This window comes from Lepisosteus oculatus, chromosome 29, assembly GCF_040954835.1.
Source record: "Lepisosteus oculatus isolate fLepOcu1 chromosome 29, fLepOcu1.hap2, whole genome shotgun sequence".
Lineage (NCBI taxonomy): Eukaryota > Metazoa > Chordata > Actinopteri > Semionotiformes > Lepisosteidae > Lepisosteus > Lepisosteus oculatus.
Window position 1 is genome coordinate 6,982,631 of NC_090724.1, and position 15,276 is coordinate 6,997,906.

The following is a 15,276-nucleotide window of genomic DNA, read 5'->3' on the forward strand; positions in this document are numbered from 1 at the left end:
TTTGCTTGTTGTTGTTTTTTCTTGAAATAATTAACCCTGCTTTTCAAATAATTGTAATACAAATAGTAAGTCTGTGTATTTACAGTATCTGTTATCTATTCACCCATTCATTCAATGATCTTTAAATGCCCTGGGATAAAATAGTAAAAAAAAAATCTTATAAAATGTCTTATATAACTGATTTATTCAAATGCAAGGTGAATTCAAAGTGGAAACGTTCTGCTAAAGTAAACTAGCATCCTAACCAGTTTTATACACAGAAAATGGTAGAAAAAATAGGCCATATAAATTGCCTATGCAGTTACGGACTATGTCCACAAGAGGTCGCGCTGTCCCCCTTAACAATAAAAATAAAACACCCTAATGCAACGTTGGAAATTATACCACCGCAGTGACATGCAAGGTTTTCTGTGCGTTAATGCTGCATTCATCATTTCCTTGACAAAAGAAACAACTACATGGACAGTCTGGGAAGTTCAGAAGTTCACTGCAGCATTGCACTCGTGATACATTCATTTCAATGCATTTCTGGTTTTAATCTTTCCTTGATTTTTTTTTTAAAATGGTAAATCTAGAACCTAAATCATGACTCTCTTACAGTCTTGTAAGTACAGTTCACGCTCTTCCATGAGATAAAACAAAGCCTAAGAGCCTTTTCCTTTGGATCCCACATCAGCACGAAGTTCTTTGAGTGCCTGGAATGAAATAGTAATCTGTAGAAATGTGATGTATGATTTGTCCATAACAAGTATATATAAACTGTACAAAAAAGTTATAAGTTCTTACTCACATCTGATACATTAACCCAATTATAAGAATGTGTAAATGCATTGTGGTGTTTACAACTTAAGAACACGTGCAATGTCATTCTGTGTATCTTGTAGAAAATGATCAATTTCATTGCACAGAACTTACGTATAATTCAACAGAGGTTTAGTAGATTCTGATTCGACATTAATAAGGAGATAAAAATATGAACAAAATGTTTTTGTTAAACCTACTCGGAAAGTGCGAAGGTATTGAGGTGTCAATGGGATAATACTCCTTGAATCTCTTTTTCTTTTTCGCCAAGCATTTGAAATGGTGGAGTCGCGCGAGGAGACCCATTTAGTCTAGTCAGTGTACGTCTTAATCTGGGAGCTGATACGAACAGAAGAGTTTAGAAAAACGATCGTGGCCAAGATCATCTCAGATCAGTTCTGGAGGCTGGAAGAAGAAGAAAAACATGTAAAGGGAACTAAAATTATCATGTTTATATATATATATCAAATATATAGCTAAATGTATTTACCTTTTTAAAACTAAATCTTTTTTAGATTGCCCTAAATTATCCATCACTCACACAGACACACGCTTTCTCCCCCTCCCAAATAAAATGAAACCCCGGGGGGTTATGTCTGGGCACCTCCCCTGAGAGCAGGGGCAGTCTGCAGGGCATGTCTGAATACTCGAGTCCCTGGTCCCTATAGCAACAGCCAGGCTTCTGTAGGCCCGCAACTGGGCCTCCAAACAGATGCACATAATTAATGTAATTATATAGATATGTCAGCCCTGTCACCTTCCAGTTCATTAAGCTAGACACTCTCCCAGACTTGTCAAGAGCCTCTTGATTTTGGGAAAAATCTCGACGTCTGCCCAGGAGTACATTTCAATATCTATGTACGATATTCGGGGGCTGATAGGAGGAGTAGGTGGAAGTGAACAAGGAAAAACAACAAGAACGACTCAGTACTCAGAACAGCTGTTTTGTTTTTTTTTCCCCCCTCCATTGTGAAACATTACAGCTTCTAAATAACCCCTGCGTGGAAATTCCTGGAGCTCTCGCCATACAAAAAAAACGAGTACGCCTTTTTATTCATTCTGCATAATTGTTCTCATGTCTTGTCAAATAAGGTTGTCAGACATCACTTTTCGCCTCTGTAGTCTGACTAATCCCAGCGCCACAGACAGCATTCTTATTTTTTTTTCATAGAACGTCAGCTCGGGCTGGTCAGGAAACAGCTTCTCTCTCTGTCTCACGTGCTCTAGACCAGCGCCTCACTAACAGGATTCCAGAATTCGAGTTTTCATTGGCAAAGCAAAGATAGCAGGGGGGCCTACAGGCATCGTGGTCCACAAGCAGATGAAATGCATCAGACATTATGGCATCATTTAAGGGGACAAAATGCACAATCTTATTTCATTTTTAAAAAAGCATCAGATCTTAGTTTTTGAATCCAAAATAGACCCACTGTCGGTCTTTATACCTATCGAAATCCATATGTACTGCACATATTTGAAGGCCAAATTCATTTCATCAGCACACTTGATTGGAGCAAAGCCCAATATTAATTCATATTCAATGCCAGCAGAAATAATTTCTGCAGTTTATAGCGCTGGTAGTTGCTAGGTTCTGTAATGTAGAGCATGGGACAGTGATCATGACGTTGGTGATGTAAAGATTTCGCCCTCTGGACTCCACAAGCGGCAGGAGCTGTTTAGCAGGGCACGTTAAACAGTTGTTTTTTTTTCGGGAAAAGGTTGTTTGAAGGGGGTGGCTGGTGCCCTATGACCTCTGAGGTCAAAGGCCGAGTGGTCCCGAGTTCATAAGGAAGTTCAGCCCCAGACATGAAGTCGGTCCCTTCGGGGTCGGGAGGTCACATGTCTTCCATGCGGCTGTAAAAGCTCTGTGTCCTGATAGACGGTGGCTCTGGTTTTGCCACATGACGTTTCTTTTCGTTTCGAACTGCTTTGCCATTATAGCCACAAAAACTGCGGACAACTAGCGGGACCCCACCCCGAAAGGTAAACCCCAGAACATGATGTCGCGGCGGTTCACAAAAACGTAAAATCTCTTTTCTGCGAACCTTCCCAGCGCTGAACCCTATTTCAAGTTTTTAATACGTTGTACAAAAGACGAAAGTAAAAACAAAAAAACTATCCGTGTGTTGGTCTACAGACAGTATCTAATGTTGGGTATGTATTTCTACAAGTTCGGAAGACAAAAAAGCAAGACCGTTTGCTTCTTAATGACCGTGATTTCAAAACGGAAAACGAAATAAACACCAATTTAAGGGCGAGAGACATTGCCGTGTTCACATTAACCCCTTGCTTCAGAAGTTCCTAGGCATGTTTCTGCGAGCTGGTGTTGCTGTTCAAGTCCACAGACAGACTACTCGCCGGCGAGTCACCTGCGCAGATCGGTGTGGCGATGCTGTAACAGTGTTACTGACATCGATGAAGCTCCGACAGCACAGGGGCACGGCCGTTCTTCCTTCAGCTGGGCCGCTTGGTCGATTCTAATTTGGTGGGGAAATCAAATAATATCACTAATAAATCATGTCGGATTTCAGACGGGCGCTCAGTGGACCGTAGGGCAGCCGGCGCACCGATTCAACAGAGACGCTCTTTCCCTGGGCTCAAATCCATTTTATCCATAGCTATATTTCTGAAACTTGTACGAAACAAAAGCTCCAACTGTAAATTGGGGGGGTTTGTTATGGCCAAAACATGTATGTTTTCGCTTACGAAGGGAAATCAGCTCTTCCTATCCGTCCAGAGAACCTCGCCTTGACACATAAACCCGATCTGTGCGTTACCTGTCCCAAAAGAAGAAAAACGATTTACTTAACAAACGAGTTACGTGGTACCACGAGTCTGAAACGACTAGCATAATTATTAGTAAAGTAACGGTGACAATTGATAACGCATCCCCCAGTCTGTTCCCCGGAAAACAGGCCCGGTTTAGGGGGGAATTAAATCGCAATAAAATCCGGGGTTAAGGTCACAGACTCAGACAGGGCATTATTACGAGTTATTGCTGACGTTCAAACGGCACAAAAAAAAGACGTCTGGAATTGCTAATTTCTGGGTTGGTAGACGAGGCATTGTCATGCGGGATGTCATTTGCTACAGAAGTATTTGATGTTCGGCTTAACGTCCCCCCCATCCTCGATGGGACATAATTAATACACTGGCTCCCGCTCGGCTGCCAGTACCTTTGTCTCAGAGATGGACTGCCGCGAGGAAGAGGCAGGGCTGTCAAAGATGAAGGCTCTGCAGATAGTTTCTGGATTTAGGCCCGGTTACAGCAAAGCACAACAAGTCTTGCAGAAAGACAAAGGGAAAACGCGTTTATGTGTGGAATACAAGTGCTCTCAGTCAAAGACGCCTTTGACTGACAGTCTCGAAGCAGCGCCGAATAGGGAGAAATCTTGACTGTTTTACAGTTCTCATCTGAGATAGTGTAGTTCTGAAATTTTAAGTTCTCCCTTTAAACCGGCAATGAATACCTTCGCTTTCGAGGAATTGACAGGGTTATGAGTTGCCAAGCTCTGAAATCTCTCCCATGCTTATTTTAAAAATAATTTTCTGAAGAAACAACGCCCCAAGTAGTCAAATAATACTACATAAATAGAAAAAAATAAAGGAGTTAAAAGCTCTTTGCAGGACGGTTACTTTACTTGTAAATTACACCGTACAAATGATCATATTTAGCCCTTCAGTGGAAATGTTCCCGCTGTCGCACGGAGCAGAACTGCAATGAGCGGACGTAACTGATGACTAATACAAGCCTTTTTATAACTCTCCCTACATCCCTTTCAGAAACCATTTATCGAGAGTACTGCAAAAGAGCACAGTTTATCTTCTTTAAACTCACATGCGCTACAAGGAGGGCATGGATATATAAATAACAATACTAAAAAAAACAAAACACACATGGGTCACTCAATTCATGCATTTTTTTTTAATAAATACTTGCTTTTTTATTTCTTAATCACACATAAAAACGTTTGTCTCTCATCTACAGCAAGAAAAACTATCAAAGATCGGATCAGGAGATTGGCCGTTCTTTGGATTGATCATTGTTCAACGTCCTGTATTAGTAAATTACAATTAGGATTTTTTTTTAAAATTAGAATGAATCACATTTCAGATTTTTTTCCAGAAAATTAACTCTGAATATGAGTACAGTGAGTAGTAAATCACTCCTGCAGGTACAGACCATTGTAACAGGACTCAGTCCTCAACAGACAAAATGAAATTGGATTCTTCCGTCTTTCTTTTATAGATACTGAATTATAATTAACACACCTGCTAAAAGTTTTTCTTTTTTTTCTCTGGCTGTGGGCTTTCATACATAGTAACAGAAAACAAAAACAACACCCATTTGGTACCCTAACACACCCCAAAGCATTTACAGATCCCTGAGTTTCAGGCACTTCATTAAAGCCTGGAGAGGCGGAGCAGAAACCGGCACGAATAATTGAGGCCAGGTCCTGGTTGGGTCAACACTATACTTCATGCAAGCCTCAGGGGCAAAAAATGCAAAACAAGGGGGAAAAAAAAAACCACACTAAGAATTCCCAGACATTTCTGTGCCTTCCTCAGCCCGCAGACGAAGAAATGTCCGTTTCTGGCTCGTCTCCCTTCTCCAGAACTCTGGAGGTTCGATTGTCGACATGGTGCGAGAGCTGAGCTTCCAGGACAGCAGGAAACAGGAAACGCATCACAGGAAGTGGGAGGGCCGGTGAGTTACAGGCAGCGGGTGGATGTAAACGAAGCCCTTCTGCAGTTCTGAGGGATGCATGAGCCCGACCCCTTCCTGTCCGGGAGAGAATGAAAGCTGCCCGGCTAGCTCCTCTGTCCTGGGAGAGATCTGGGAGGGCTGCAGAGCCGGTCCCCTAGGAGTGCATGAGGTACTGGTGGAAATAAACCCCGAACAGGCTGCTGATCACCTGACAGGCCGCCACCCACCAGGTGAGGAAGGAGAAGAGGCCTCTGTAGAAGCCGGGGGTGAGGGCGGCGCGCAGGGCACTCAGCGCCGCGGAGAAGCGCGCCACCGTGGCCTGAAGGTCCTCCTCGTACTCCTCCCCCCCGTCCTCGTCTTCAACGCCGGGGGGGGCGGCCGTGGGCAGGGGCGCGGGGGGCAGCACGGCGGGCGGCGGGCCGGGGGAGTCTGGGAACAAACCCCAGGAGTGGCCCCCTGCAAGAGCAGAGAGAGGGCAGAAATGACTGACCCACGCGGAGCAGCTGAGCTGAGGAGGCAAAACCGCCCAATATCCCAGCAGCTCTCGGCTCGGGGCAGGACAAGAGCAGAGCCTCTGTGCTCACAGGAGAGAGGGAGACATGGAGGCTCCGACACCTTTGGCTTAGAAAACTCAAAATATTTAAACGAACCCTGCTCAGAAGGCCACACTGGAAGCATTCACGCTACACCACCTAGCGCAGCAAAGTGCTGGCTAACAAACCTCTTCTGAATTCAGTGGCACCCTTAAAGCCTGCGCATCTCTGCAGCACGCTGCTTCGCCCTCAAGGTCACTGGATTCCCCCAGGAGGTGAGGACCGAAGGTCTGATGGCAAAGTCTAGCGTGTTCATGATGCAGAGGAACCACACTCATTCACAGAGCTCAGATGGTGCTGATCCGGGACCCTTTCATAAGAGAGTATTTGTCCTGCCCAGTCCGGTGCTGTCAGCAGCTCTTACCCAGCGATTTCAGCAGCAGGGTGGAGAAAGCCATGAGCAGGATGGGGCCCAGGTACTGCAGCGTGACCACAGTCAGGTAACAGAACACACGGGTCACCTGTGGGGCGGGAGGTGGAGACACCAGGTTACAGAGCGAGCAAACACACGCAGAGTGATACAGTTTCACGCAACACCCTTACTTTCAGTATACGAATGCAGAAAGCCCACAAAACAGTCAGAAACTAAGAAGTATGTACTCCGGACCATCTTAATTATTGCATAACCTAAAAATACCCGAGAAGTGATTCTTTTGAAGCAAAGGAGTCCCATTGTATGCCAAGACACAAAATGAACTTGGGCATGATCCATGCTTTTATGGAAAGGATAGAAAATCCTTATCCTGAAAAAACAAATTCCTGCATGCTTCACAGGTATTGTTAAACTGCCAGTGATGAGGTTTTGGTAATACATAATCGCTTAGGCTTTGTAGCTTGAGAGCTCAGATGAGTGAAAGCAGAAAACCCTGATGCTGTCACTAGTGAGCCATGCAGCTCCATTAAAAGGGCTTTCATTTCCGACAGGCAGATCGGTGGTCAGCCTCTCTACAGCACTCTGCACATGGAGGGGCGTGGCCTCGACAGTGGGAAGGACCCCAGCTCCTCACCTTCCTCTGGATGTCAATGGCAGCGATGCGCCCCGCCTCCCTCTTCATCTGCTCCACCCACTTGTGTGCCAGGTTGAGGTAGGCCTGCAGGTGGTGGCGGGCGAGGGCCAAGCGCAGGGCACACAGCGCCAGGACAGTCCACAGGCGCACCGAGTCGAACGTGGAGCTCGACATCCTGACCACAGACACAAGGAGAAACACTCTGCTTGAGCCATCCCTGTGGTGCTGGCGGGATACAGGATTAGTCCGACAGTCCAAATTCAATAATCTGGGCGTTTCTCGAAAAGAGTAGGGGTGTTACCCCGGTGTCCTGGCCAAATTTCCTCCTGGCCTTTACCAAACATTGCCTCCTAATAATCCCCCTCTCTGAACTGGCTTCATCACTCTGCTCTCCTCCCCACTGAGAGCTGGTGTGTGGGGAGCGGACTGGTGCATCATCCAGGTGGGGCTGCACACTGGTGATGGAGGGGATCCCCATAACTTGTAAAGCACTCTATAAGAGTAAGCAACTATTATTATTAATTTCCAGTGCTGCAATTGTAAAAGACGAAGGCACGGCTTCAAAATTTTTATCTCCCTCTGTCTGAGCTCTTTTTTATTTTGACTTTGGGGGGAAAAAAAATAAAATACTGTAGTCTGAGCTACAGTATATCAACAAATGTGACTGCAAAAAAAAAATCTGTCAACATGACCAACATCATGGAATCCACACACTGGATTCACACACTGCTAAGCAATGCACCACAAACATTGCAGACTGAACACAGCACCGCTCTGCAGACTGAATGGCAAGTCAGGAGTGCGTGTAGTGGGATCGGGGGAGATGGGGGTGAAAGGTCACACTCACAGGGAGACTGTGCTGTTCCCCAGGGGGGCGCTCTCCAGGAAGTCACGGGCAATGGGCTTCACCCACAGCAACACCACCACCATCGGAGAAAGGAAGCTGGCATGGAGGAGAATTCTGGGAAAGGAAAAGATGTCAGATGTTTAGAGCGAAGGGGCTATCTCACAGGAACACTGTCCGCACTGAGTGAAGGCCAGCTTTGGGGGGTACGGTGGCTGGTAGCTAACTGATCCACCCTGCCCGTGTCTGGAACACCAAGGTATCCACTTCAACAGCATGGCTGGGTACCTTGTTCCAGGTTTAACAGTTCAACAAGAGAGGCATGAGTGATCTGAACAGGCATTCTTCGACAAAGAGGCAGATTTCGTACTGGATCATTGGCCGGTCTGAGTTCATGTCCAGGGCATCCAAATGCGTCTGGGCCAGTCGGAGGCCAGGGAAGGCGAGCAGAGCACCGATGAAGGAGCAGAGAGCTGCCAAGCCCAGCTTCAAGCCCAGCCTGGTCACGGGGATCCTGTCAGGGAAACAGGGAGGTTCAGCCGGAGAGAGGCCGGTTAGAACTCAAAATCGTTTTTCTTTAGATTAAGAAACTCAATACTCACGACCAATACCAGCCTTGCTGTTTCAGAAAAGCCTCCAGGTTATCAAACACAACGGCGAGGCCTGAAAAAAAATAAATAAATAAGCCACCCCTTGTAAATCTTGGAGCTGAAACAAAGTTTTCACAGACCCCTTTTAAAAAGGAAAAAATTAACCCCGAGAGTACAGCAGACATAAAGCGCTGAAACTCCTGCCCTGAAGCCCTGCCCTGTCCTGTAGCTGGGGACAAGTGAAAGAGGGGGACTGTATGAATGACGGACCCCCGATTTGTCAGGCAATCTGAAGAAATCCAATTCCAAAATGTCAGGGAAGGGATTCCGGATGGTGGCATAACACAGGGTGCAACAAATACAGATCTTCTTCAGAAAACGGCAGATAAGTGAAACAGTGGGCCGCTAGATGGATTTCAGATCTGCGCTCAGTTCAGAGGGGCCGTGTCCTAAGCGCTCCGAGCGCCGGAGGGGACTGTCCCGCACACGGGGGGGGCACGTACCGGGCTCCAGACCGAACTCCAGGTAATCGTCCCGCACCACCAGCACCAGCATGGCCACCAGCAGGGAGAGGAAGCCGAACGCCAGGCACACGGAGCGCTCGCCCCCCTCCTCCGAGCGGAAGTAGTGGCTCATCAGAGTGAAGAGAGTCCGCCTGACGAGAGGTCAAGGGTCAACACCGCTGGCTGAGGGGGTGCGTAGGTCACTATGGAGGACGGCGGTGTCCCAGAAACAGCGAGACACACACAGGCACGGGACACAGGGTTACAGATCCATATCACGCCGCATTTTCAGCACTAAATAAAGGCAAAAGGGAGGATCCTGGGAACTGCTTTAAGAGCAAGACAAGCCTATGCAAACCTGCGCACTGCTGGAGGAGGAATCGAAACACCTATCACTCAGGTAAAAACACTCCCTAACAGCTCTATGCTGTAGCTGCTCAGCAGAGTGGTTCGAAAATGAAGCAGGAGCAAATCAAGTTTGCAATGAATCATCTGGAAACACTCCGATCTGGAACAGCCCTGTGTGGGTTTTTCACATCTTGGCTCTCGTCTACAAAGCCCACGTGCGCACACGGGGGAGAAAGAGGAAGTGCAGGCCGACGCCCCTGACCCCGCCCACCTTCCCACCATCTTTTAAAACACTGCGGGCAGTCCAGCCCTGGTCCCGAGGAGAGGCAGGTCTCTCCCCGACAGCACCACACGCAGCAAGCTAGTCCGAGCAGCTCAACTAGCAGTGCCCTCCTGCTTCAGGCACCCGGTCCCATTGGGCCCTCGGAGTGAAGGATACACAGTGAAGAGGACAGCCAGGAAGCACCAGATGGCTCCAATATTGACCTCCTTGCTGGCGTCCGCGAGGCAGTAGTAGCCCTCCGTGAACAGGTAGACGCCCAGAGCATAAACGGCAAAGTCAACCAGCCACTGGTACTCCAGGAAAAAACGGAGAACTGGAAAAAAGTACAAGTTACAGAAATGATCCCAACATTATTGGGCCTTCCTGAGCAGTTAGGAAACAGCCTAGGGCCTGCTTCCCAGAAGCCAAATAACATACCAGCATGTCTTTGGAGGAAACCGGAGCACAGAGGAGAACATACAAACTCCACACACACAGCACCCCAGCTCTACGGCCCCAGTGCTGCAAGGCAGCAATACGTATCCCTGCGCCACCATGCTGCCTGTGTAAAATGACATTATTACTAAATTCAGAAGACATTATGGACATGTAAGTATCTTCACTTATGTTACAGCTTCGTGGCTTCAAAATTTGTCTCCCTTTTAAGTTCTGAAACCAGCATTTGAATGACTTATTGTGTAAATAAGCACACGTGTCTATTTGAAAAGATTCATTTCTGTATTTTAAGTTGGTATTTTAACTCCTATGAGGAGAGAGCAGGTGGGAGTTCAAGCACTAGTGCAGGATAAAAGTGCCCCCTTTGGTGGTGTGTGACTGTGTGAGTGGGCTTGGTCTACAGCTCCACACCGGCCTCTGTCGTCAAGAGTCCAGCGCAGCTGTGGGCCTGACCCCACCAGCACTGTGGACACCTTACCCAGGGCGTCCAGCGCGCCGATAGGAGCAGCTTCCAGGTGGAGGTCGATGTCTTTGGGTACTGTGAGGGGCTTGCTCTCTGCGGCCCCGTTATGTCTCCTAGGAAACACGAAAGTTCAGCCGTCGTGTGTTACAGAGGCAAAACTCCTTCGCAGATTTCACTGGCGCAAGTGAACTTTCAGAAGACGTGATCAAAAAAGAGTGAAGCCTGGTAATGTTTCATCCTGTCGACTGAACTGAATGACAAAACCCCGGTGCCTAGGAATTAAAGGACTACACCTTCCTTGCAGTGATGAATCTGGAAACACTTGCTCTGGAATTAGCCGTGCATTAACCCTGAACAGAGTCACAGAGAGCCTCACCTGTCTCGCCTGTTGTTCCTTGGCACCTGTTTCCCTGCCAGAGCGCACAGCTCCCCCTCCGAGGGGTGTTTGAATCGATAGAGGCTGGACCAGGGGAGAAGAGATGGGCAAGGTTATCACACTGGGACAACGACTTCCAGTCCAGCTCAGAGTGACCACGGCTCATCCACCACCCTGCCGCGCCACGCTTACCTTCAAAGGGAGAAGATCTCGCGAATTAAGGAAGATCGCATAACAGAACCCCTTCACATTAACTTTAACACTCCAAGGTGGGAACTGAATTAAAACTTCCCTTGGCGCAACCTCACCCAAACACCCCAGTCCACTCTGTGCAATGTGTGTGGAATGACACTAAATACAAACTGCAGCAGTGGACACTGATCATGGCAGAGGCTGGCATGCTCTTGGCATTAGGCTGGTGACCTATCACCTGTCATAAGTGGGGGGGTATTTGTTTCTGACCTACCTGCCGTTGCAGAGGAGCCAGCGGGCAAAGGAGTAGTGAGGGGCCATCCTCTGCATGATGCTGCCCACCAGCAGGCTGACCACCAGCTGGATGCCCATCAGCGCCTGTGGGGGAGGACCAGAGACTCTCTCACTCTCTCACACCCTGGAGCACAGCCCCACGGACGCCCGGCCATCACGCGCGTTCTTATTTTTGGGGCGGTTTGTCTTTGACACGGGGGGTGAATAAATAAAAAGGCGACCAAGCCGGCGGCCGTGTCCATAAGCGCTTGACCGACCACCGCGCTACACCGCCTCCATCCCACTACCCTGCAGTGCATACGAGCACAATCGCTGACTCTGAGCCCGCAAGGTCATAAGCCAACAAGATCCTAAGAAAGCGACAGGTGGGGGCAACGTGTTGCAGCTGAGGCGATCCTTCAACTGCTCAGAAATCTGCCCCGTACTCCTTCAGATCTGATCAGAGACGCTTTAAGACCTTAACACCGTACGTGCCAGAGGATAGACCGAACGGGATATTATTATTATTATTATTATTATTATTATTATTATTATTATTATTATTATTATTATTATTCGCACTTATCTCAAAGCTTCTGCGCTCATAGAAACACGTAATTTTGGATCCTGCAACAAATGACCGGAGTTTCTGACAAGTGTTCCGTTATGTTCAGCTGAGAAACATAGGCGAGATCAGGCAAGTCTTCTTTCACTTGCGTAGCTTTATACACAAAGATCGGACAAGTAAAAAAAATAAATTAACGTACTCACCATTTTGTGCGTCTTATTTTTAAAATAAGCAGCGCTGAATAACACGAGTTAAGCGCCCCTCTCTCTGTCAACAGCTGGACCTGTCTGGTAAGAACGTGTTTGAGGCTCAACCTACCCTTTAACCGGATTGGATGATCCCTAACCCGCGGTGCATCTGATTGGGTGATCTCGTAAATCTCCAGTAAGGGGAAGAGGGGGGTCAAGCTGCGGAGCGCACCAATCAGCGTCCTGGGAAGAGCGTGATTCAACCGTGTGGTTGAGTCGCACTAAAGCCTAAGGTTTCTGGGAATTTGAGTTTTTTTTGTGATCATTTCCAAAGTGTCATATCTGGCTTTTCAAGGACAGCATGCAGATAGCGTTACAGATTATTTTTATATATATATACATGCATGACATTAATTAAAAAACACAATATTAAATTTGAATGCCAGTTCTCTGTAGGAAGACGAATTCCCTGGCCTGTCAGTGGCGTGTCCTTGTTTAATCTTCTTAATCCCTGGATTTGTTCTAGGTAAATCCTCTGTGCACCCGCCTCTTCATCATAAAGTGGACATTGCCCAGCCTAAAATGCTCGTCATTTTCTGTCAGGCCTCCAAAATGTTTTTGCATTTCTCTCCTAAGACTACAGCCCCCATGATGCCGCGCGTCCCACCTGCCGTGTAATGCCTGGCGCGCAAACTTAAAGGTGACATAGCGCGAGCTATATCGTTGTAATATTTACTTTTTATATTTTAACGTCTTTTTCTCTGGCGGACAAAATTACTGACGTCGAAACCTTTAATTTTACCACGTAACCTGAAAAAAGTTCAGTTAACTTTATTTTTTTAACTACATCAATAAACGAATATGAAATGAGGGGGGTTTAAAACATAAATGCTATTGTGAACATGGTATTTTATTAAAATTTCACTTCCGTGACTCACGGACTCTTCTTGTTTATAAACAATAAATTAATTATATTACATTCACGAATTCTGTCTACAACAAATATTACCAGTGTCCCTTCTGGTTTCTCTTTGGAAATGTGCCGTGAGATGTCAATATTTATTTTTATTCGCGGCCATAGACAACGTAGGTTTCATTTCTGTGGCGTTTTGTACTGTTAAAATGTATCTGGCATATTGAAACAAAGTTATGAAAACCGTAAAAAAAACTACGTGTACAAAGAAAATATAGTAAAAGAAACGTCCCCCGGTTCACCTGCAACTAATAACTTTATATATGCTGTAAAAAGAATAGATTTCCACAATTACAATTTGTAAACACCATCCTAAAAGCTTTTGTTTGTTTGTTTGTTTGTTTGTTTGTTTGTTTGTTTGTTTGTTTGTTTGTTTGTTTGTTTTTTCGCAGGATAATAATTTACAAGCGGTCCGCCCTTGTCTCCCTCGTTCACAGTAGCTCTGCTAGCCGCGTCTTGATCCTTGACGACAGCTTGAAATCGAGGTGAGGTTTTCCCCAGTGTTTCCCAGTATTGTGCAGGACATCTTTTATTGCTTTTCTCTCTGGTTACTCTCTGCTTGGATATTGTTTTTTTTCCATTTACCACGCTTAATGCTCTTTATTAACCCTTAATGTGTAGGTACATTAGGTAGGTACTCATTAAGGGTTCATAAAATTTACCTCGCCCAGCTTCCCGACCTGAGCTGCCGGTTGTTTCTTACAGGTTGTGTGAGGTGTTTCGGTCGAGGCAAACATCCAAGGTTCAGACCAGGTGTAGTGTTTTGACCACCCTCGTCTAATTCTGTTCCCATATCCTGTTGTTCTCTGGCAAAACGGCCTCCTGTATCAGTAATACCCAAGGTGTCGATTTTTGCACATCAAAACCAGTTACCCTAAAACAAAAGTTTTTTTTTTTCAGATGATTGTTTTACTAAGCAGCTGTAAAACTTTGATAACTACATATATATATACACATACACACATTTGATTTCTCCTGTGCTAATCTTGCTGCCACTAATTCCTCGGTTTTTCTCCAGTCTTAGTTCTACAACATACTTTTGGAATACCCTGAGCGCCTAGTTTGAAATCTCTTTAATGATAATCTCTCTTTGGCATGCTTTGAACATGTCTTGGCGTTCACCAGTCTTATGTTAGGCTGCCTGGAGAGAAAATTATGCAAATCATTAAGATTAAGGTACTAAATATGCATGTAGCACACTGAGCTTTTGGCAGCAGTACTAAAGGCAGAGTTAGCTTTATCAGAATTTATTTTTAAAGACAGAGCATTTTTCTGTATATGCATCAGGGCAGTGTTTTTTCTGTCAGCCTGATATTAACACAATGCATCTGGACGATGGCTCTGTGAAAAGCTATCACTGAAGATCTTGTGGAGATCAAAACATTTATCTTAGGTTTAATATGATAAAATAATTGTTGCATATTTGTATGTAGGACAAGAACTCCAAAATGGGCTGGACAATAGAGGTTTTATAAGAACTTTATAATTGTGCTCTCTTTTAACATGTTGTGTAGGACTATATGATGTTGTAAGTGATCCTGGGAAATTTAGAAAATGCCATGAATAAGAATTGGTTGGAAATTGTTCAGATGAAACGTTTATGTTTCATTTTCATGGAATTAACTTAATATTGACTACATATATCTTTTTTATTTTACTGTATCACAGCTTCAACATTTGTTCCAGTTTAATTGGCTTTAAAACTGCAATTTACCTTGTGTGTTGGATTTTCTTAATGAACTTCTGAATGTGAGAGGTGCAAAACTCACCGCTGATGGAAGGAAAGCAAAAATACTTCCCTTTTGATTTGAATAAATTCAGTTTGCCAAAAAGCACTTCGTGCCCCCTAAAGTTTCTGCCTAGCCCAATAAGATTGTACTATTGCACACCTAATATTTATATTTGGGTAAAATACCAGGAATTTTGTGTTGGATAATTATTTTCCGCTTTCCAATCACAAAACAGCCTGGATTGCTAAATATAAAAACCAAGACAGACAGCGAAGTGGAAATCATTAGCACGTACAAGAAATATTAATTATTAACTCTCCAAATATTGTTATGCAATATTCCCACATCTATTACACCTTTTGTTGCATCTATGACACGGTGCCGTTTGAAAAATGACACAC

The 15,276-nt window shown here is 45.5% G+C and overlaps 1 protein-coding gene across 1 annotated transcript; it reads right to left on the reverse strand.

Moving 5' to 3' along the window:
- Positions 1–4,706: 4,706 nt before the first annotated feature.
- On the reverse strand, positions 4,707–12,296 carry tmem161a (transmembrane protein 161A). The gene is made up of 12 exons (XM_069186076.1): positions 12,188–12,296; positions 11,418–11,521; positions 10,952–11,035; positions 10,591–10,688; positions 9,834–9,990; positions 9,047–9,198; positions 8,556–8,616; positions 8,324–8,467; positions 7,957–8,070; positions 7,110–7,284; positions 6,467–6,563; positions 4,707–5,965 (listed from the first exon to the last, which is right to left on the reverse strand). Exons 1-12 carry the CDS (start codon positions 12,188–12,190, stop codon positions 5,664–5,666), a joined length of 1,491 nt encoding a protein of 496 aa, XP_069042177.1. The 5' UTR covers positions 12,191–12,296; the 3' UTR covers positions 4,707–5,663.
- Between the last annotated feature and the right edge of the window lie 2,980 nt (positions 12,297–15,276).